The sequence below is a fragment of the Corvus moneduloides genome, chromosome 3 (assembly GCF_009650955.1).
Source record: "Corvus moneduloides isolate bCorMon1 chromosome 3, bCorMon1.pri, whole genome shotgun sequence".
Classification (NCBI taxonomy): Eukaryota; Metazoa; Chordata; class Aves; order Passeriformes; family Corvidae; genus Corvus; species Corvus moneduloides.
In genome coordinates this window covers 113,906,353-113,931,257 of record NC_045478.1, presented here as the reverse complement: position 1 = coordinate 113,931,257, position 24,905 = coordinate 113,906,353, and the positions used below count along the sequence as shown (strand labels likewise).

Sequence of the window (24,905 nt, the reverse complement as noted above, 5' to 3'; positions counted from 1 at the left end):
CCACTAAATCTGTGAGTTTCTTCCTCCAGATCAACATGTAACCCATGCTATTGAAAGAAATTGGAGGAAGAAGAAGGACTATGCATACTAGCAAGCAACAACCACCAAGGAGAAAAAACAGACTTCAGGACTAGCAACACAACAGCAAAGACTTTTGCAGAGGAATATGCATAGTTAGATGCACATTCTTGACTGGTTGCAACAGTCAGTCTGTGCTGCCACCTGTGTTTAAGACACCTCTTAGTGGATTTCATTAAAAATACCATCTCTGTAGCTGGGAAGCACAGAGAACAAGTACATGGCTCCAGCTGCACTGCTGCAGCAGTGTGACTGTACGAATTGAGATCAATGCCCAGCTGTCAATCAAGATGTGAAGTCAGGTGCACAACAGTACCATGCACTCAAAGCTATCAGAATCCCACAGCAATAAACTCCTAAATATACTGCTAAAAACATCAGCAGAATAAAATGGTTCCAGCATTTCATATCACACTGTCATTAGAAACTGCTCCTTTGTGAGGCAGATATAAATTTGGGGTTCATCTAAACTCTTGATGTTGTAATGCTTCTTTTCCCATCCCATAGCCAAATCCAAAGAGAAATTTACATTTTGTCTCTCTCTTTCTTAATACTTCTCTGCTGATCCTTTAGGAGAAACGTTTTTTAGGATGTATTTCTTCTTCCAGGAGCTTCCACTGCTTTCAATTCAGACAACCTTCCTGGCACAAGATAATTAATAGGAAAGCAGACCAAATTCCAAAAGGAGGAATTGTTGAACAAGTGTCATCTGAGCTGTAGAAAGGATTTCAAAAGCAACTAATTCTGTTTGACTCCCTTTCATTTGAAAACAGCCTACAAGATCTACGGATGCATTAAAGCTAAGCATGGCCTGGATAATCTACAAATGCAGGGCCCCACTTGGAAGGAGGAGGGCAGTGAAATATTTGGCAGTATGGTTACTCCTAGACACTGGAGGGCCTCTTTTGGAATGCACACCCTTATCAACCAAACTATTCAACCCTGGCTTAATCAGTAGTTGGTGAGCTCAGAAACTGTAGTCCCCAGTTGTGCTTCTCTTATGGCCCAGCTGTTTTCAAGTGAAAAAAAACAGCTTAAAACTGAAATAAAAAAACAATTAATAGCATTAGGCATCGCTTGATCACAACTTTCTAGCAGAAACTGAAAGTTAAAAGTGGTCAGTCCACCACAAAGGCATCACAAGCAGCTATACCATCTGCAAGCAAAAACAGAGATTTCTTAATCAGATGAACACAGGTGGCAGAAAGACTTGAAAGCAGACAATTATTCCTTTTGTAATCTACTTTTCACTGGTGCTCTCAGCATTCCTCAGGTGGCTGGGACCCTTTCAATACTGCTTCTAGTAGGAAAAGAGCTACGGTAGATGAGTAGCACCAGTTCCCAATTCAGTACTTTTTTCATGCTCTGACAACAGCAAGCCAAGGCTGAGATGGACAAAGCACTGAAAAAAATCATTGGTGAGCGAAAAGCAATGAGAGCCACTCTTCTGAAGAAAAAGCAATTTGTATCTCAGGACAACCATATAACCCCTTAAAAAGTTTCTATCTGTTTGCTTTTATAAAAAATTCTCTCAATTATCTTTTCTTTCTTCTCCATTTGCATTAAACTAGGTATACTTACCAGACTGAAGAAAGAAGGATTATTAGGTAAAGTAATAATCATCACTTAACAATGACATCTGTTCAGTCATATAGTATGAAAAAACAATGTCTCTGTAAGGTAAAACAAGTCATACTTGGATAATCTCTGTCCAAACTCAAATTGCAAAGGAGAAATCTTCTCACAAGAATAGATGATGTTATAAACTACAACCACTGCTAGTAACTGCTTCACTTCGGAAATAAATACATAATGCACAAGGCCACGTATAAGAAAACAAACTCTAATAAAACTGAGAGCTAAGCTTGATATTACTTGTCACTGCTCAGGAGGCAGAAGATGTGGGTAAATAATGTAAAAAGACCAAGAATGTAAAAATTCCCTTGTTATCAGACAACTTTCTTAAAAAAAGATGGAAAAAACACAACAAACTTACTAAATTTTAACGTACTGAAACTCAATTATAAATCTACAGAAGTGATTAAGCAAGAGAAAAATGTTAAAAGAAGCAGTTATAAATAGGAACTGCATATCACTGCCACTGGTGTTTCAACTGCAATATCCAGAGAAAGTAATTAGCAGAAGTGGCCTCGTGAAAGACTGCTATGTCCAAAAGCCTGTTTGCTTTCTCAACTGTATTACCTGGTAAAATAAAAGATACTGCCTCTCTTAGAAACTGATCTTTTATATCTCTAAAATACCAAGGATACAAAGTTGAGAAAACAAATATATCTTAAAGGCTTTAGCTAAGTTTGCCAAACATTCTAGATATACTGTCAGTTGAAAAAGAGGATTGAAAAATGCACTGAAAAATAATTGCAATAAATCATAATGCATATAATCCCTTTACAGTGCATAGCAACTGTGAATTGTTGTTCAGAAGTATTTTTGTCAGAACAGTTACTCAGGTTGTTCAGGACTTGCACCTAAAGCAATGTTTTGGCATTCTCATAAACTTACCTCAGTGGATGCAAACAGCAATGAAATTCAAGACACTGCAAATCATTTTCCCTTAAAATTTCTGAATTAAATCCAAATTAAGCATGCAGAAGAACCTGATTTTTGTATCTGCAGTGACATCTAGTGCAAGAAATCAAAACCACAGTTAAACAGGCTTCCAGAGAAAAGATGCTATTTTCATTTACTGTATGATTACTGACTAAGATAAACAAGAATAATTAACATCAGCCCTCTTAAAACTTTCATAATATCTTTTCCTTTACACAACACTCACAAGCCAGCTGAAGGCAACTCTATTAAACATAATATGTTAATAAGAGACTACTTAATGTGAATGTGCGCTTTTCCTTTCCATATGAATTCCGTTTGATAAATGAACATCTATTACATAATTGTTGGAGGGCAAACAATTGTTGAGAAAGCCAACATCCCTAGGAACACAGTTGCTACTCTATTTATTCTACCAACTTTTCTAAAAGAAAACAAATTCATCAGCAACATCTGACTTAAATTCTTTCTGCCAGACCCATAGCTGTGCAATCCTGTGTTAATTTTGCAGAGATTTTTAAACCTCTTAAAAATTCAAGCAGATGATATAGCTTGTAGAAAGGAAACAAAAACTGGAAGCATGCAATGAGAGTTTTCTAATACAAACAGATGACAAACAGAAGTAGTTATAAAATATCAAATAAGATCTGTTCAAATCAAAGTACAGACGTAATTCGCCCTTTAAAAGTACACAGATATGTTTCAAACAGCAAACAACAGACATTATAACCAAAATGCAACACCAATATGTCTAACTAGCAACAAGTTGACAAAAATTATTCACTTACTGAAATACGAAAAAAAACCTTAGAAACAATTCCTGCCAAACATATAAATAAACACATATGCCAAAGCTGCAAACAGTTTAAATACAGTATCATGTAGACGTTGTTTTATATACAAATGCACACCAGTCTTGTAATTCCCCTTTTATTATTTGACCTGTAAATAGAACCAATTTTAGAACTTGTTCTCCACGGGCATATGACCAGAAGTCTTTAAAACTCACATGCACTTTTTAAGGACAGGATTAAAGCCTGTATACTTTTTAGAAGTTCTACAGTTTGTTTTTCAGGAGCCCAAGAGCTTATACAACTCCTCTACCCTACAGCCATAAAAAGTGCAAATAGACACTAGAATTTTAGGCGAAAGCAGAAGGTGCTAATTGAGAGAACTTCTCACCTGAGGACTGAGCTTGTTAAAACAATAACATGAAAGAATGAAGAAAACAAATGCTCATCAAAGGGCAACATACTGGGGTAGAACACAACACAAGTGGGAAGAGGAAATGCAGACAACTGGGTCACAGTTATAAGGTAGTAACCGTCAATAGGTAGTAACAAGAAGGCATAAAACAGCAAAATGGTGACGTATGCCCAGCATTTCAGGCAGAAGAACCAAGACAATAGCATTTAAATACCATTCAGCAACTGTGGTTTAAAGATTATCTGGAAATGTAAATAAGTGTAGACAAATGCAGCGTTTACATAGAACACAACAAACTGCTCTTGACAGAGTTCACTATGGTATGCAAGCCACCATGGAAAGCAAATTATTAAAATAAAATATATTTGCTTCTGACACCCTAATCTACACCTCGTAAAGAGCAAGACAACCACTTTGCGTTTTGGTCTCCTAGTGTCTTTGCTGCATATAGCCAAGATTCCTAAAGAAAGAAATTCCCCTGCTTAGATGAGTAAGTCCACCAAAATAATTGTTTGGTATTAGTCAGTATTTATTCATCATGGCAAGTCAAGGGTATTTCATCTCCCCCAAAAAGAGGCATGATATAAACAAACAGTCAATATTAATGCTTGAAGATAAGCAGTTTTCATACAGTTTTCTTCCTCATGTAGGAACAACCATTGTTAAGGCATAAACATGTACTACTAAGCAGTAGTCAACCAAGCAGCACAAAAAAGAATAGTCAAATAAAACATCAATAAACAGTGTTCAATAAGATATTTACACACCATGTGGTGAAGCACTGCAGCAGAATCAGTATTATTGATGCAAGTGAGGTTGTGTCACTAAATCCAACAGGACAAAACCAGTTGAAGCAGTGACTAGTTAAACTATTGATCACAAGAATTAGACACACACAGGGAAAAAAAACCCTGTCCTTTAACAGACTCTGAAGATAGATCTCTCTGCATCCTTTGACATCAGTTGACCACCAACATACAAAGCCAATGACATGATTAGAATCAAACAACAGGATAAGGAAATAAAAAGGAACTTTAAATCTACTTCAAACTAAAAATAATTTTAAAAGAGCATTTAAATACCTTTACACTAGCTACAAATGACATACAGCAAAAAGGCAAAAGCTCAAAGTCATACCAATTTCTACACAAACAGAAAAAGGGAAAAGAAATTTCAAAGAAAGTTGGGAAGAAAAACCAGCAGAGAACTATATAAAGGAGTACATATTTTAAAAGGATTAATATAAAAGCTGCTAAAGGCTGGAGAAAGAAATTGAAACATGCACAAAGGATGACAAAAAAAAGGTGACACTAAAAGAAGAAATATCTCTAGAAGAATGACAACATATGCAGTCAAATAAAGCAGCCACATCAAAAGAAGTTTTGTACCAATTAAAGCCTCAAGGCAAGAGAAAAATCCAAAGTTGGATAGATTACCCTAACATCTTAGGCCCCATGATTGATCCTCAGCAGAACCATACAAAAAGGACTAAACTAAGGAAAAGACCAAACAGGATTTCTTCTCTCCTCCTCTTCTTTTTGGGAATGTGTATGGAAGAACATTAGGAGCAGGCAAAAAACAAATTCACACAAAGATCCAATGAGCTTGAGATGAAAGCAAAATGCTACAGTTAAGTGCTGAGGCAGCAAGACACCTGAAGACAGAGAAGCAATGTGAAGCAACACTGTTCTGTGAGGTGCAATCCTTTGGTGACATTTAAAGAAATAACCCAAAGCCTGTGGACTTAAAACCAAACACTATCATTTTGGGTTCTGATGCCATATTTTACCCAATGGTGAAGCATCATCCACATTTTTATTAAATTTATTAAGCATTAAAATATCCTTGCTTTTATTAAAAACAAGGACAGGTGACAGATTGTAATACTAAGTAAGGTTAGAGTGTCACTTTGTATTACAGTGAGAAGGTTAAGGATGAAAACAATCATCGCTACTGGAAACAACACTTGGCACTTCAGGCAAATCAACACCAAGAACCTGCCATGCTACGCAATAAAGAATCCTTCATACAGAACCAGCACAAATTTAAACCCTGATGTATGCAGTGTCCTAAGCTTTGAATACAGAAAATGAGAAGATCTGGGCTTCAGGTGTGAGTTGACAATAATTCAGACTCCAGAGGAAGCCAGATGGTCACCCTCCAAAAGGATTCTTCCAAAAGCACAAAAGAAAAGCACACTATCAGCACTACCATCCCCAGCCCAAGATGTGTCCAATCTGTCAACTACAGAATGAAGGACTATACAAGATATTCACAGCTGATAGTGGCATTCAGCCACTGCACACTGCCCCAAATCCTAAACTGACATTTACAGATAAGATAGTTCAACATACTCAGTCTAAAGATGCGCACTGTGATGGGAAAAAGTAACTTCACGTGAACTACGCACAAATGTCAAAGGGGAATAAAAGCTACCAACAGAAATAAGGAAGAATACTGGGATGCACGTCAGGTGCACATATGGTACAGTGCTGACTAGAATAATTGAATTTTAAGCTGCCAAGTACTTTTTAACAAAAACTTGCCTTCACATGGTATTTTCTCTTCTTTGGTACTCTCCAGCTGGATAGTATTTTCCATTCTCTATGAATTATTTTCAAGGTAGCATTTAGATGCTGCTGGTCTAATTTTAAACATGGTTTAAAATAACTGGCAAGGGTGAACAAGTTTAAGGAACATCTTCCCTACAAAACATCATTTGTCAGGCACCTTTCCCCGACGAAAGCACTGTATTCAGTGAAAGCCAGGTAACTTTTTCCAGCAATATCTATTGATCTAGTAGAAGACATCAGCATGCCCTGTGATTCTTACTTGTATTTTACAAGGCTTATGCAAAATCCTTTCAACTACTTTGGATTTAAACATTAACAGATTTTCCCATCAGCCTGTGAGAACAATTCAAAATCATGTGAACTTTAATATTTAGAACTTAGTACAAAAAAGCGTAACTACATACAATAAAGTAGGGAATCCCATTCAGCTACAAACAAGTGCACTTGCATCTCACAGGCATATGCCTAAGATTTGGAGCAAAAAGTCTTAGAAATTGAAAAGCAAATGGTTTTTAATTTTCCAAGCCTGCTGCAGGGCAGGAATTGGAAAGCAGCAACTATCTCAGGACAGCAAAGCCAAAGGGAGGCAAGGGAAAGAAGATTTTAAATATAATACAAACAGGAAGTTCTAAGTACCTTAATGAACAATGTCCTGAAAGTTACTGAATTATGGCATGGGGAAAGTGGCAGGTGTGACTTCAGTGAGGTGGACATATAAAGATGGTCTCACTTCTCAGAGTGCCAAGACAATCTGTTTTTACAAATTACAACATGTACGGTCTCTGCGTGCAAGGGAGGGATGTCAATGACAAAACAAAAACCCCAGTGAACTCACAGAGAATCCATAAGAAAAAACACCACTGCTCTCTAAAGTTTAAAATCTGCTTTCCAGTGACTCAGCCTGGCAAACTTCCAAAAAGCCCTTTCCCACTCATATGCTGTCAGTGATTTCACAAATCATTAAACAAGAAGTGAATAAAAATATGGATACCTTCAGTGAAATGATGTAAAATAAAACAGTACAACTAAGAAATCTTTTGCAGATTTTCAGGGGATTTGGGACAAAGAAAGTTTAATCAACTGCCTTTAACCAAAAAAGGGAATACAAGCTATAGGCATACACTCAAATGTCATCCCATGAGAGTGCAGTTCATACAGAAGCTGCATGAATTAAGCTATAAAAAGCTCAGTACCAGAAAATCAGAAATTACAGCTTCTGCATTTAAGTCCTTTAGATTCAAGTATGTAACAAATGCAGCTTTCCCTTACTTATATGTATTGTTCAGTTAACAATACATATAAACAAAGGAAATATGCATTTGTTACTTACAGCTATGTATTCAGCTATGTATTACATACAGCTAATGATTTTGTAATTTCTGTGCAGGAATCAGTGCATTTCCAACATACAGCTTTCAAAATTTCCCATTTGTGACATAATGTTCACTTCCACAATTGACCAAAATTCACAAATTCTGCATATGACCATGGACTTCCCAATCCATACATGAATAAAGAGAGGATTAACACAGTTTTATGCATGTATAGATGCTTCAAAATAACAGAAATAACATAAAGTTGTACCCAAAACATCTCTGATGAATACGCAATTGATATTTCCCAGTTCAGTATCTAGATAGACATTAAACAGTTCGTTCTGTCATGCCAACTGCTAAGTAGTTACCAATCCTGCTCCATTCTCGCTGCGATTTGTGCTTTATTTTTATTTTTAAGCAAGGAGCCATTCAACTCATGTGGAAGTCAGATCAAAGACAGTGGTGGACTTGAAGAAAAAAATTTACGAAATCAAAAAGTGATGCAAGAAAAATCAAGTTTCAGATCAGTGATAAGTAGAATTAAAAAATTACTTCTAAATGCTTGCTTGAATTGCACCACAAACAAGTTATGTTCAGCAAATCATGAAAGCTTAAGCTTTGTTTTCAAAATTTTTATTTAACAGAACAGTTAAAACATTTGGCAACAAAAATATCAGTTAACATGATGAAAAAGAAATTGTGGGAATTATTCCTTTGTGTGTGTGTGCATGCACATGTGTGCTTGTACATATGAATGGAATCATCAAGCAGCCCATAAAACATAACCTCAGACTACCACCTGATTGTGCACTGAATACCAATACAACATCTCACCAGGACAATGGAAAATCCATATCTACTATGCACCACATCCACTGAGATACCCAATGTAAGATAAAAAGTGATTATTCACACATCTTGTTGATACAACACAAATATCAAGGATATGAGAGATCCACTTGTCCGTGGCCCAGGCTTTCTGCACTTGTAACTCAATAAAAACATTCAGCAATTTAAAGATTTTTTAGAGAGAAGCTGTTTTGCACTGTGGGGTCACTATGGTGAATACTAGAAAGAGCTGAGCCAAAGAAGATGACTTAGAAAAAGAACTTTTAAGGAAAAATACTAAGGCTAGGTCAAATGCCAAGAGGAAAATTTATTTAGTTGCCTTACTTTCAGAATATCTTGAGTTTCATTCCACTTGTTAGTCCACTCTTTGGTCAGTTCTTGTACCTATGAAAGAAAATAAATATTGAAAAAATCACATCTCTTGCAAAGTTCTTGATAAATGCATTCTCATACTTAGTACTCAGAGAAGTACTAAGTATTTGTGCAATTCTTGGTGAAGTTTAATACTTAGGCATTTAGAAGAGCATTGACGCTCCTGCAGTAAGTTGCCTTACCTACAACACTTCTCCCTCAAAACACAAAATACTTATTTACACTGTAAGATGAAATGAAAGTCAGGGATAATTACTTCAAATAATTGTCTACTTTAAAATAGTTTCATAAAGTGCTTCAATCCTACAAAGTCTACTGCCACAGACTGATCCCTCAGCTATAACAGGACAGCTCCTTTTCCATGGTACAGGTAGGCATGCTCAGGCAAAAATCCCCTCCAGAGGACAGCATGCAGAGGGAAAGGCAGCCAGTAGCCTTCAGGGAGAACCAGAGCAAAGTTTGCTGCAACTTAGAAACTACCCACGTCATTGTCATCAGCACAGAAGTGAGAAGATGCTTGCAAAGGGATTACAGACAGGGAGAGCACTGGGTATAGAATCATTTAGGTTAGAAAAAACCTTAAGATCATCAAGTCCAACTGTTAACCCAGCACTGCCAAGCCACTACTGAACCACATCCCTCTGAAGAGCCACATTTATAGGTCTTTTAAATATCTCTAGGGATGGTGAATCAATCCCTTCCCTGGGCAGCTTTTTACAATGCTTGACAACCCTTTCCATTAAGAAATTTTTCCTAATATCCAATCTAAACCTCCCCTGAAGCAACCTGAGGCCATTTCCTCTCGTCCCGTCACTTTTTATGTCTGATAAAACTGACCCCCACATGGCTACAACCTCCTTTCAGGTAGTTGTAGAAAGGGAGGTCACCCTGAGCCTTCTTTCTTCCAGGTTAAACAACCACAGCTCCCTCAGCGACTCCTCCCTCATACTTCTGCTCCAGACACTTCCCCAACTCCATTGTCCTTCTCTGGACTCACTCTAGCACCTCAATGTCATTTTTGATGTGAGGGGATCAGAACTGAACACAGCACTCGAGGTGTGGCCTCACTAGTGCCAAGTACAGAGGAAGAATCATTTCCCTGGTCCTGCTGGCCACACTATTGCTGATACAGGCCAGGTGCTATTGGCTTTCTTGGCTACCTGGGCACATGCTCACTCATGTTTAGCTGCTGTCAACCAGCACTCCCAGGTCCTCTTCCACTGAGCCACTTTCCAGTCCCTTTTCCCCCCGGCCGTGGTGCTGCCTGGGGTTATTGCGAGCCAAGGGCAGGACCCCACTTCACCTTATTGAACCCCATGCCATTGGCCTCAGCCCATCAATCCAGCCTGTCCAGAGCTCTCTGCAGAGCCTTCTTACTCTCCAGCAGATCAACACTCCCACACACCTTAGTGCCATCTGCAACGCGACTGAGGGTGCACTTGTTCCCCTCACCCAGATCATCAACAAAGATATTAAACAGGACTAGTCCAAATATTGAGCCCTGGGGAACACCACTGGTGACTGGCTGCCAACTGGATTTAACTCCACCACTTTCTTGGCTCAGCCATCCAGACAGTTTTCTGAAACAATGCACCTGTGCAAGCCAGGAGCAGACAGTTCCTCCAAGAGAATGCTGTGGAAGACAGTGTCAAAGGCTTTTGTAAAGTCCAGGTAAACAATATTCACAGCCTTTTCCTCATCCACAAACCAGGTCATCCTCTCGTAGAAGGAGATGATGTTGGTCAAGCAGGATCCGCTTTTCCTAAACTCACGCTGATGGGGCCCAATTCCCCTGGTTATTCTGTACATGCTGTGTGACTGGACTCAAGATGACCCACTCCATGACCTTCCCCCAAACTGAGGTCAGGCCAACAGAATGCTACGGATTTGTCCTTCATTTCCTAATCACACAGTTGTCCACCGTGTAAGTTAACTTTCATATAATGCCATTGTACAAAGAAAGAAGTCTTCGATGCAGTTGCTCCAAACATCTCCCCACTTGCCACCTGCAGCTACTTTTTTTGTCTTTGCAGATCAGCTCCAAATTAATCCATAAGAACTATAGAAACTTCTCTCATCTCTACCTGCATCTCAAGATTTCAACAAAGACAAGTAAGCATACTTTTCAATGCACCACTATAATTCCTAGTGCTGCTAACTGGAATATTAAAACAAAATAAATTTCAAAAGTTTAAAGAAAGTCTATCACAGGTCTATTCACCATACCAGAACAATTCGTATTGCTTGGAAACACCATTTTAAATTTAGTTTTAAAAATGAAACCTTTTTACATTAAACAACTCCAAATTATTCTTATATAAGGAAAATCAACTAAAGAAAGTCACCATATACTTGTCAGGTAATATAAATATGGTGATAAAGTCTTTAAGTCTATACAAATGAATTAGTTATTGCACTCATTCAATTATAAAAAAGCTATAACCACTGCAACATCTATTAAGAATTTTCTGTAATTATGTCTATTGTAATTATCATGAATAGTAATCACATAACCTTTTAATGAGGCTGACATACACCCCACACAGCGGGGCCAACACTTCTGAGAGGATAAGCAGTGGTTACTGTCAGAGCATGAATAACATATTCTAATTAGCCTATAGTCAGCAATTTATATTACTCAGGTACTCTTAGATAAAAGCTTTTTGTTTGTACTCAAAAATAAAACTAAGGATATAAATAAAACAGGATTATCAAAGCACAACTTTAATTTTCTAATTCTAAAGGTCCAAGCAGCACCAGTGTAAACTCTACCATTTAAACCAGTTAAGGAGCCCCTTTTTTAAAGGCATCGTATCTATATTTGATTGGCATCTTTTGACAGTATTCAGAACTAAGTATCTGCTGCCGTGTAGTTGAGTAATTCCAAATACTTCCCTCTTGCCTCTTCCAAAGTAAGACTATTACTCTTTTTTTAAACCAATCTGCAACAGCTTTGAAAGCAAGCTAATATATAGAAAAGAATTAATATAGAATGAATGATACAATAAAGAATGAAAGATTGCTAGTCAGAGAAATTATAGTACCATTATATCTAGATTCTTCTGGATGCTGTGAGTTATCCAAACTGTCTGGAATTTTTTTCCAGCCTCTACACTTGGCTGGATTATTAAAACAACTTGATGAGAAGCACACTGTGAAGGACACCTAGAACTCAGACCCTCTCCAAACATGTTTGTACACACCAGATTTAAATACTGAAATTTTCTAAAAACCTACCCCACACAAGTTACAAATTACTTGAAAGCATAGAAGAGTTGACCATTCTCCCCATAAATCTTTTGCTGTTTTTTTCTACACACTGACTATTTTGTTACTGGGATTACGTGCTACTCATTACTGCGATTTAGTGGCTTTTCCCTCTCTAGTCTATTTACAAACATACTTTTTTAGTAAGGCAAGCTGGTCAGGGAAAAAGTTTTTCCGTTAAACAGAACTGCTACATAAATATCAAAGATATATTTTGTTCTTAGTTATAACATTATATTAGTAGGATAACAAAATTACTAATTCCCACACTTTTTTTTTTTTTAAAGCATCAAGGCAATGCTGCTGGTGGGTCAAAATTTAGTTGTGCATTAAAAAAATTCCTGAAAATTATGAACACTCCTGCATCCAGACCACCCACCTTTCTTTTTCTGAGTTTAAAAACTGCTTTATGAAATTATAACTCACCCTTGCCTCATTCTGCTGAAGCTTTTCTTCCATACTTAAAGCTGTCGGAGAATCCAAGAGTGCAATCTAAAATCGTAAAAAGTAAACGTAAATTCAAAATGAAAACAGTAACAACTTCTGGGGGAACCAAATGAAATGCAACAGTTCAACTTTTCTGATTCTTTAGCATAAACTCCTTTAATATATATCATTTTACCTTGAAATACCGTAAACAGAATAATCAAAATCCTGTCAAAGCAGATACTTCAAATACAAATTGGTTTGAGAGTACTGTTTTCCCTAGCTACATACACATGGTCACACACACGGAGGCATCGAAACCAGACACATTTATAACAGGTAACTCCTAATACAACCTTCATTATATTTCTACTAAACATGAAAATTTATTATGCATAAATAGTTATCCATTTTGCTTTAATAAGTACGTATACTGCTTATCTTGTGTAACTATATATTAACGTAATTAGCCTTAAAAGAGCAAAATTACTAAACAACAAACGCACAGGCAGTACTCATTGTACATGACCTTCTACACTGAATCCAGCACCACATTTTGGTAATCAGTATCTTCTGATGTACAGAAGCATTTGTAATACAGTGTTCTGGTAATACAAAGGAAAACCACAAAAGAAATTATGCAGAGATTTATACTACTATGCATACATAACACACCACCTGCTGTTTTACCAACCATCACAAATTTAATTAACCTAAGCAAGTTCTCTATTGTCTCCCACACAGCCATCTACCACATCCTACCACTGAACCAGATTTATTTTGCAATAACCACTATTTTACAGCTTGAAATTAGGTCAAAGCATTCACACTTCAAGGGGGTCCAAGTTACATCTATTTTGCTAACTCTAAATCAAACCATAATTTGAAAATAAACTAATTTTCCCCTCCTAAAGAATATTAAAGAAACACAAGTAATTCAAGACCATAAAGAGTTTTTTAATTGTTTGTAACAAAGCAGAGTCCTCTGCTTCAGTCATCTACAATACCCATTTTTGCTTCCAACAGTGGTTCCCATCCCTCTTTTCAGCAAATTTTTTATAGCATGAAATCTACTTGAAGTCCTACCCTTCTACTAACAATAGTCCATGCTGAACTGACATTTCACATTGCCCTTCTAAAACAGAATTACATAGTTCTAGAAACAAATCTGAAGTATTACCTCAGATACTTCCAAATTATATTTGTTCAAGTATGAAATCTAGCAGTCCCGAATGACATTATGTAGAAGAGACAACTGGCCCAAGCCAATTGGATATACTTTACTGCTACTTTAGTTTCACCATCCTGGCAACACAGGAGAAACTAAACTTAACTGAGCTTGCACAGTGAATGTTTATAGGAGATCATACTGACATAGCAAGAAAGAGAATCATGGAAAAGTGAAGCAGAGCATGATTTTTGTTTTCTTACACTACCACTGAAAATATTTTTACATATTTAGCATGCTATGTGCCTCTAATGTACTGTGCAGCCAAACACAAAAAAAATGTATTGTTTAAATCCATTAATACTCCTACATTTTCATATTTACACATCTTAAATACTTTAAACCTTATACTTCTTTTAAGATACTACACAAAGTACCTCTTCAGTCTATCAGGATAGACTCAGAAGGTATGTTCCAGCTCAGTCTCCTTATGCTGTGTTGACTACCTGTTCCACAGCACACTGCAATCCAGCCCAGATTATATTATGAGAAATGTAAAAGCTTTGGGATGACAATTTTTCCCCCTTATGTTAAAAGAGGTAATCTGCTGGCCATGTAAACTGATTCAATCAGGAAACTAATACTCATTCGTAGCCTCATAGAGTTTGTTTACTCAAATCAATATAATGAAAGATAATTATCTCATTACATTCTAGAAATAGATGTTATAACTCAAGGAAAATTACACATAAATTCCAAGTAAAGCTAACCTGATTCCCTTGAGCAAGCAGGGCTTTTAATCGGGCTATTTCAGCTCTCAGCTCACGGATCAGTTTGACGTTAGGATCCTCATTAATAGTAGGCTTGTTGATGATGTTTTTGGCTCTATTTGCATAGCGAAGTGTACTTAAAGTTTCTCCATAATTGACATCAGCAGGTGAAATAGCTAAAGACATGAAATCAGAAGCAGTTTATCTAGCACCTTATGTGTTTCATTTACTGAAGTTAGTTTATATTTTAAAACTCAGATGAATTCCATGTGGGTGAAGAGACAGAAATACATCATTAACCAGTATGGATACAGTTTGTTCCAACTCTTCACCAAACTCCACTTTCATGTCACTATAACTTTGCATAAGTAAACACTATAAGTGTATCAGGATAATCAGGTGTTGCAAAGAAATCTTGCTGTCAATCTATTTAACATTTACATATCCCTGATAAACATTAATGTCCTATATGAATACTTCACAGGCTTTCTTGCATTTTTTTTACAAGAACAGTTGAGAAAACAGTGAATATTTTTTAAGTATCAATGTTATCATTGAAAAGAAGAAACATTCCAAGTAAAACACAGTAGGGAAATTAAACAGCATTAAAGCAAAAAAAAAAAAAAAAAAAAAAAACCAGACAGGAAAACCAAGACAAGAGACGAGCTGCTATAATTTACAAACCTAGCTGTTTTCCTGAGCTGCAGGCATCTGGCAGCACACAAAACTGTCAGCTATCTGATGCATCAAGAGAAACCAGTATTATTTTTACAAGCAACCTAACCAGGAAAAACAATGAAATTTAAATGCAAGTGCTAACGCCATCCTTCCCTTAATTTTCCTAACAATATATATGATGTTCCAAATTAAAAAGATAATTAAAGCATCCAAATAGATGAGCGAAAACACGGAAGAGAAAACCATCCAGAAATCTTAATGATCAAACTGAACAAGAGATCCAGAGAATCAGACAATGAAAACACCTGAAAAACTATTTAAGCAACTAAAATAATCTGTCCTTTCTCATTCTCTCAAAAACAATAAATATTTTTTTGTCGCAGAGACTCTCTGAACTACAGGAGATGCACTTGGAAACAGCCTATACTTCCCCTAGTTCACACTCTCACTTCCCTGCTTTATCTACTGTCTCCTCTCCACCACTCGATTATTCCTTTTCTGGAAGAATGTTACAATATGTTACAGAAATATGACAAATCAAAATCAGACACATTTTTCTAACAGCCTTTCCTACTGTTTAAAGTGATCTTCCTGCATTTTTTGGTGCTTAATTACAGAAAAGGCAGGACAAATGTATCCAGACAGCTTTTTGGGCTCTGTTAGGGAATTCTACCACATTAACAGTAGAGTTACTGTTGGAGAAAAGATCAACAATCAGGGCTCTGCCTAGCAGAAGCATCACTAATAGATGAGGAAGTAGCTGAAAAAGAAGGTGGGTACTGTAATCATTAGTATAGGCATCGGAAGCTCACTGTGTTTCTAAAACTTCTCTTCCCAATCCCTCCGTCATAAAAAAAAAAAGTTACTCAACCATGTAACTGCAAGAAAGCAGCAAGAAGAAAGTTGCCAGCATAGCATTACTTAAAGAGCCAGAAAACCAAAGCAGAATCTGGTCCACAATCATCTAATGGCACTACTATGATTCTCCTGAGGAAAATAAGTGCCATGGATTCCAAAAATATCCCCAAAATCCTGCAACAAAGGAACTGCTATCCAGAGAATTTGACTGGTTCTGAAGAACCAGAACTTGACCTGATACATTTTATTCCCTCAATTCTGCTCTCCCACCATTCTCAAAAGGGGACTGCACCAGTTAAGACCACATTTCATTTGAGCAGGAAAGAGTGAGAGAAATTTCAGAGCTGCTCTTCTCCTCACATCCAGCAGTACCTGGACAAGCTTGACAAGCAGGCCCACAGGGGCCTAATGAGGGTCAGCAAGTCCAAGCGCAAGGTGCTGCACCTGGATCAGGCCAATCCTACATAGGAGTACAGACTGGGAAAAGAACTCCTTGCAAGCGGCCCTTTGGAAAACAACTTGGGGGTTCTTTTTGGTCGGTGAACATGAGCCAGCAGTCTGTGCTCACTGCCCAGAGAGCCAGCCACATCCTGGGCTGGCAAATGGTTTTAAGCTAAAAGTGGAGAGATTTAGATTAGATATTAGGACAAAATTCTTTACCTAGAAGGTGGTGAGACACTGAAACAGTGAAGTACTAAGGCCTGAACAACAGGCCCTGAGCCAAAGTTGACATATAGATGAACCTTCCAACCAAATGTTATATATACACTTGGTCATTAACATTGTTATATACGTTCATTTATTGGCAAAACATGTATTTACCTTTACATATCTAGAAACCAGATAAGGCTATATCTGGCCTAATTAGGGGGGTATATGATCAAAGACAACTCCCTTGGTTCCTCCTTGAGCCCATGCCAGGCTTTGGGAGAAGGCCAACAGGAGAATGAAATTAGAAATTATGTCAGCTTGTTTATTTAACAGTATAAAAACTGTGCCCCTGTCACAGCAAAGTGGGGGAGCCTCAGAGCCGGAGGTGGACACACCACAGGAGTTCCCAGTTACCAGGTATGGTTCTCCAGTCCTTTGCTGTGACAGCTTCCCCCCACAGCTGATGTCTCTCGGACTTGGATGATGTATCTTTATTAGGGTAACTTGTTGATGTACCTTTCTTAACTGTGTTCTGCCTTAACAAAACATCTGGAATCTAAATATTTACATCCACTTCTATTAAGCATGAATTAGTCAGAATTCAAAAAGAGTAATTTAAAAACACTTACTAGCAATCATTATAGTTTTGGAGTTTCCTCCTAGGCTGTCTTTTAACAGCCAAGTCAACACCGAGTCCCTGTAAGGCACAAATACTTGTTTCTTCTTCGAAAGAGGATTTGTTGCATCCTGAGATAAATCAGCTGTGATGAAGAGACAGAAAAAAAAATTCGTATTATGTTTTTTCATTTATTTTCAAAAATGTGTTAAGCCACTATTTGTGTAAGTAAACACAAAGGTATTTAATGACTAAAAACACCTCAAAACAGACAAGCACAAAAACCAGACTTACCTAAGGCAGAAATTACGTTTCCTAGAGTAACTAGAGATTTGTTAATATTCCCTCCTTCCTTTAATCTAACCCCTGTGGCACCAGTGGCATCTGCTCTCTCACTTCCAGCAAGATCAACCAAATGAATCTTGCTAACAGTTTCACAAGGCATTTCAGAATCAAATTTAGCCTACAGAAAAGAAAAAATAAAACAAATAAAACTATGTTAAGCTAAGAAATATTGTACTTATACTGAATCAAATTTAGTGGCCTTTTTCATTACATGACTGAACTTAACTTGTTTACAATAGCAGATCTTGAGAAGATAGGTGTATTAGAGGTGCCACTGAAAGACATTTGATAATGAATTGTTGCATAACTCCCATATTATTTCTTTAAATTGTAATATTTGCAACTTTTTAGACACTTACAGACAAGCTATGACACTGTCAGTTGTAATTTACATGATGCAGAGACCATGTGCTGCATTCATTTTATTAAGCTTGCAACATTTGTATTACATATATATATAGCTTTCAACAAGTTATAGCATGCACAGACAAATTTACACTCAATTTCTCCCCCACCACCAAGTTCTCTTCATCTAGCAGATCATCCATGGGCTTTCTAAAAAGCTCCCAAAACCAACAATGAAGAGCAGGAGTCATTAGAAAAGGAGTTTACTACGTATCACAGAATCACAGAATAACAAGGTTGGAAGAGACCTTCAAGATCATCGAGTCCAACCCATGTCCTAACACCTCAACTAGACTAGGGCACCAAGTGCCATGTCCAGTCTTTTTTTAAACACATCCAGAGATGGTGACTCTACCACCTCCCTGGGTAGACCATTCCAGTACTTTATTATTCTTTCTGTGAAAAACTTTTTCCTAATATCCAACCTATACCTTCCTTGACGCAGCTTGAGACAGTGTCCTCTTGTTCTGCCAGTTGCTGCCTGGTGGAAGAGACCAACCCCCGCCTGTCTACAACCTCCTTTCAGGAAGTTGTAGAGAGTGATAAGGTCACCACTAAGTCTCCTTTTCTCCAGGCTAAACAATCCCAGTTCCCCCAATCGTTCCTCATAGGGCTTGTGTTCCAAGCCCCTCACCAACCTTGTTGCCCTCCTCTGGACACACTCAAGCACCTCAACATCTTTCCTAAACTGAGGGGCCCAGAACTGGACACAGTACTCAAGATGTGGCCTTACCAGCACTGACTACAGGGGAAGAATGACCTCCAGGCTCCTGCTGGCCACACAATTCCTAATACAGGCCAGGATGCCACTGGCCTTCTTGGCCACCAAGGCACACTGCTGGCTCATATTCAGTCGGCAAACAGATAACTATGCTCTTAAGAAATATGTCCAATCTCTCTAAGGAGTTTTGTTTTGTTACCTGAGTGAAGTTGATTGTGAAAATTGCATGTGACCTGCTACTGACATCATTCATTCCAGTTGCAGCCGTTGTTCTATTTATATTTCCTGCATCCATAAGTTCTTCAACATCAGTATAATTTTGGACTAAATGTTTAGACAAGTCTGAAGAAAAGCAGAGTGTTACAGTATGCTCACAGATGTTCTTAATTCTCTTTACAAAAAGATTCAAATTACCCTCACTACTACAAACTACTGCTGCAATTAGTGTTTACTGTCACACTTGTCACACTTGTCACTTTTCACTTAAGGAATGGAATGAGGCCTCACATGAACAATGGACAACTTACACATTTACAGTAAAAAAGAAAAAAAAATGCGATCTTATTAAATTATTTAGTGTAGTAACATGAGCATAATCCCACTACAGACATGAACCTTCCCTGGTAAAAAAGAGATTAAGACAATTAGATCCTAACAGGTTTTCATTTCATCTAAATATCTAAGATTTATAAATTATAGTCAACAAACTATTAAAACCAATTCCATCTCTTAACACATCTTAAAAATGTGTTATAAATTTACAGATAAAAAACTCTAATAATTTTAGGATTGGGAAAGCAAGTAGAGATGCAAAATGAGAGCCTATTCCTTCAACGCTTTTTCCAAAACAAAGCACTGTATCGATCGTAATTTGTATTTTAAAAGATAAAACGCCCTATACAGTTAGACTCTACATTTCATAACATATAAAGGTAATAAAATATCAAGTGTAAAACAATGAAAGTGTTTTTACCCTCAACATATGGTCCTTCTTTTGGATGTTCCCGTATTCGTAAATTATTCGTTTTTGATGACTTCCGTCTGAGAAGATCTCTCACACGTTCATTATAAATTTCCAAATAACTGAAAGAAAAGGAACAGAAAACCATTCACTGATTCAAGAGCCTTTTATAAAAGGAAAGCCATATTAACACAAGTTTGAAAGCAAGATGCTTGGAGAAAGAAAACAGATCCAAAGTTGGCTTAAGATAATAATGACTACAAGGTATTGTATCATAAAGGAAAAAGCCAAAAAAGTAAGAAGAAAGTGGAAAGAAAGCAGACATTAGCAAGATCAAGATCTCCTAATGTCAGTCTGAAATAAAGGGTAAAAAAAAGGATGATGCTGTCCAGGAGCAAAGGCATTTTCACTATCGTATAAATGAAGCAATATGCACAGCTCTTGGATTGAAGGTACAAGTACTGCGCATTTTGACTACAAGTGCTAACAAAATCAATTATAAGACCGATGCTGGGGCTCCTCCCCCCCACCATGTGGTCCTGGGAGAGGGGCCCCGGGGGGGAGACACGGGGTTTCCCTAGCCCCTGGTCAACCTCGTTCCCCACTGGTTGTTTTGTGTTCCCCTGCGGGGGCAAGGACCCGCGAGTCCCGTGATTGCAGCAGTTTTCCTCGGCATCCTCAGCCATGAGGCTGGGAAAATAAACATCTCTGAAAATATCTATCAAGAATTGGTCCATATACTTTTTTCCACAGGCCTCATTGTCTGATACACGTGTTGCAGGAATCCCCAACGCAATATTTGGTCAGAGAATACGAGCAGAACGATCCCTTGGAGGACAGCGACTGTTATTTTTGAGTAAACTCCAGATTTCTCTTCTTGTTTTTGTTTTGCTATTCCATCTCTAAACTATGGAGGAACCGTGGAAAAACGCGTGGCTCTCCGAGCCACATATGGACATTTATCTTAAACTTGAAAAGATTCTTGAACAACGATTTGTAAATTTTAGCTTAATTCAAGCTCAAAAGGAACTGAGACACTTCTTGGCATGGTTGTTTAAAAACTTTTTCTACATTTCTTAGGACTTGATTCTTACCAAAGACTTTTGGAAGACTGTTCGGACACAGTTAATTTCTGAGACAAAATATATGCCGATGGAAGAATATTTTCGTGAATATTATTTAATTACCGAGACTGTTGAACAATGTCAGCTGTGTCCTTGCGAAGTGAGGCCTGCCTCAGGGACCGTGCGACCGCGGCCACGTGCGCCGAGTGCTCTGCGAGCAGCAGCGAGGCAGTTCCCGTGCGCGGGCAGAGCAACGCCAGCTGCAGTGTCGGCAGCGGAGTGAGGCGCGGCGGAAGTGGCGCGACCCAGCAGTGCCCACCCAGCCCCACGCAGCAAGTGAAGCGAGCCCCGTGAACGCCCAGCCGAGAGGGGTGGCGCAGGCGGCTGCTGGCGGCAATGGCAGTGGAGCGGAGCCGCACCTAGCCGAAACACACGCTGGAGCAGGGCGTGGGGGGGTCGTCGCTCAGAGGCCCAGCCGACACATGGGCACGTCGCCAGGCAGCAGCAGCACAGCTGTGACCAGAGGAGGCGGCGGCACACGGGGAGCTGAGCGGCACAGCCCGGCCTGGCCCAGCCCACGCAGCCCCGAATGCAACCCCGGGAGACCCCGCAGCGAGGGGCCAGCAGCCCCAACAGCCCCGGCAGCCCTGGCAGCTCTGGCAGCTCCAACACGGGAGTGAGGGAAAGTGAAAGTAAAAACACAGCGAGACAGAAAACAGCAGCCACTCAGAAAAAGGAAAAATCATCGTAGCTAAGGTTTTAGGAACAGTAAAATGGTATAATGTTAAACAAAATTATGGGTTTATAACAAGATGTGACAACCAGGAAGACACATTCATTCATAGAACTGCTATTAAAAAGAATAACCCCAAAAAATACATCCCAATCTTAGGAGATGGAGAAGTAGTAGAGTTCAAAATTGTCCAAGGAAAAAAGGGTTACAAGCAGCAGGGGTCACTGGGCCTGATGGTATTTCTGTGAAAGGCAGTATATATGCTAAAAATCATAGTCATGTTAGACAATATCCCCATTATAAGCCCCCCCCCCCTACAGTCTCCCTTTCCGAATCCCACCTTTCCCTTTTACCCTATATCCTATTACCCCCAGTGTATTCCCAATCCGATTTTTCACCCATGGTTTCCCTCACAAACCCATGCCTTTGCCAATTGTTTCCCCAAAAATCCCTTTCCAATGCCGAGTGGGGGATCAAGGGGAGGAGGGAAGAAATTAACTACTGTTGTTTAGAGTTCCAACAGGTACAAATGGAAGAAACCCTCTCCTGCCTCAGTTTCCCCACAAAGCATGCTCAGAGAGTCCTGTCTCCCTTCTATCAGCCCCAAGATGTTCCAGAAAAAAAAAACCGTTTGGACATTTAAAGACTCACAAGGGTGGCTTGTTTTGTTTTGAAACTGTTCTTGTTATGTTTATCCAGTTGTTTTCAATGTTAAGTTTTAAATCTCTTTTGTTAAAAATAAATGGGTGAAGTGTTGGGGCTCCTCCCCCCGCCATGTGGTCCTGGGAGAGGGGCCCCGGGGGGGAGACACGGGTTTTCCCTAGCCCCTGGTCAACCTCGTTCCCCACTGGTTGTTTTGTGTTCCCCTGCGGGGGCAAGGACCCTCGAGTCACATGATTGCGGCAGTTTTCCTCGGCATCCTCAGCCATGCAGCTGGGAAAATAAACATCTCTGAAAATATCTATCAAGAATCGGTCCATATATTCTTTTCCAGGGGCCTCATTGTCGGATACACGTTGCAGGAATCCCCACTGCAACAGACTGAGGCCAAGAATAAAAAGTTATTTTTGGAAAATACGCACTTTTCTCAGAGATAAAGTGAAACAGAGTGGTTTTAACTGAAACAAGTATGATAACCTGCAAACTCTTAACATGTCAAGACCTACCTGACTTCTGTTCGAAAGGATGCCTCATTCCGCTTTGTTTTTTCATTTATTTTGCTGAATAATCCTTCACAAATTCGAGGTATCAAACCTGCATCACCCTGCAATAACAACAATTCTTAATTCCAAGGCTACATATGCATGTACAATGTATTTTGAAAAATAAAACCCTAGATGACTTGTAGAGAGTTTAAGAATCCAGAAAGGGGAAAAATCAAAACTTTTCAGCAAATACTCTCTTGCCCTTTATTTAACTGCAGTCACCTTGCCACTTTAACCCTTTTGTGTGTGGAATGAACAACCAGCTCCATTTCTTTGCCACGGGAATACATTTTGTCCCTCTCATTCAGTTTGAATAATCCCAACTTCTTAAGGCAGAGACTGGCTCCCCAGAGTAAGTCATGAACTGATTTATCTCACTAGTATCTTAACTGCTTCTGTCTCATTTCACTGTGGACTTGGCAACAACTGCAGAGAACAGGACAACAGCCATATACATGCAGCCATGGGACATTATCACTTAAACCCCCAATTCCCAGCTCACAGTCCTTCCTGTGTTGAAAAGTGCAGCAGGTTGTCTGAATAAATTAGTACACAATGACAAAATTAAATTTTCATTCACTATATCCCACAATCCAGCCAAATTAAATTCAATATTTAATTTCTGAATGTTTGTCTCTGCAGATAAAGAGTTTTTATGCATGAAATGCTTGGTTGGCTTAATAAAGCAAACTGAATGAAACCTATCCCACTGAGATATCCAGAGACTTAGCATGCAGTTTTCCTTGTTGGTCCAGAAGAGCCCTCTCCAGCCAAGCAGTAAGCTATGGTGCGGGTTTTCCCCAGCAGCAGAGGAGCAGGAGAGTGCCACACAGCTCTGGTCTCAGCTGAATGGGGCTGCTTGCTCCCAGCTGCCCCATTCCCACCAAGTCTGATTAGGTAGGTGACCAACTACCTGCTGAGTACATCTCCTCCCCACCGCTTCAGGGAGACAGCAGTTAACATTTCCTCAGAGCCATGGCTCCCTGGAATAACAGGACAGGACATACACATACAGATGAGCTTTGGGGTAAGAGATCCAGGCTCACGAGCAGCTTACAAAACAGTCTGTCAGCTATACTTTGCCTCCAGTCTAAAAACATGTAAGAGATTCAATGTGATGGACTAACTCTATTCATCGTTGCAACAAGAAAAGCTGTTGTGTTTAAAGTCAGGGGTCTTGTAATTAAGCAGGACGCAAATTAGGACAAAACAGACCACATATTCAATGTGAGTGTAGCCCAGGCACTCCAGGCACCTAAGAGTTTGCCTGGTGGGATTCTACAAATAACTGGCAACAGGAAAACACAAAGCCAATGGACTCCCCCATAACCAAACTCTGTCAGAGCGAGTGCTCCGTGGACAGATTTCTCTTCTACTTGGACCCCTACATAAAATTCCACCCTTTCTGCCCAAACTCACTCGAGTCTGCTCCCATACTGGTCCCTCTGCCCTCATTCTTCAGTTTCCCTCTGCATTCTGTCACAGCAATCTTCTTCCAGGTGCCACCTCTGAGCTCCTCTTCCTTGCTCCTTTGCCCAGATATAATTCCCAATTTATCATCTAGTCCCTTCTATTTTTTAATTATACTTTATCCCTCCATTTTGCCTTTACCCAGCTTCTTCCACCTCTTAATCAGAGCCTCTCTATTCTTCTCAAACCAAGCTTCATTCTTTGAAATAATAATCTATTCTCTGCTCCTATCATTCGTAGTTCTTCACATGACTGCATCTTGGGTTAAAAAATACCAAAAAAAAATCCTAGAGTAAGGGAGAAACTTGCAGATTAATCAGATTTTTTTTTTTTGAGACAGTTGCCTCTGGCAACAGAGGAGCAGCCTTTCCCAATATCTGTCAATTATCAATCTCTATTTCCAGGTAAAGTTTCATGGGTCAGTGTTGGAAATTCCCACATACTTTTTTTTTTTTTTTTTTTTTTTTTTTTTTTTTTTTTTTTAAACAATGGAAGAGGGAAAACACTTTTCTTTCATCTCGTGCTTGGAAACACCTGAATAGTTTTAATTAAAGCTTAGGGGGAAAAACATGTAAGATCTATCACAAAGTTTTAGGCAAATCATT

The 24,905-nt window shown here is 38.8% G+C and overlaps 1 protein-coding gene across 1 annotated transcript in view; it reads right to left on the bottom strand.

The window, feature by feature from the left end:
* The window catches only part of KIF16B (kinesin family member 16B), a 171,806-nt gene that overhangs the window by 120,156 nt on the left and 26,745 nt on the right, over positions 1-24,905 (bottom strand). The window contains 8 exon segments of the mRNA XM_032103634.1: positions 8,915-8,974; positions 12,656-12,721; positions 14,594-14,769; positions 17,410-17,541; positions 17,691-17,859; positions 19,067-19,209; positions 19,841-19,950; positions 22,792-22,889. Coding sequence (XP_031959525.1) covers positions 8,915-8,974; positions 12,656-12,721; positions 14,594-14,769; positions 17,410-17,541; positions 17,691-17,859; positions 19,067-19,209; positions 19,841-19,950; positions 22,792-22,889 — 954 coding nt within the window.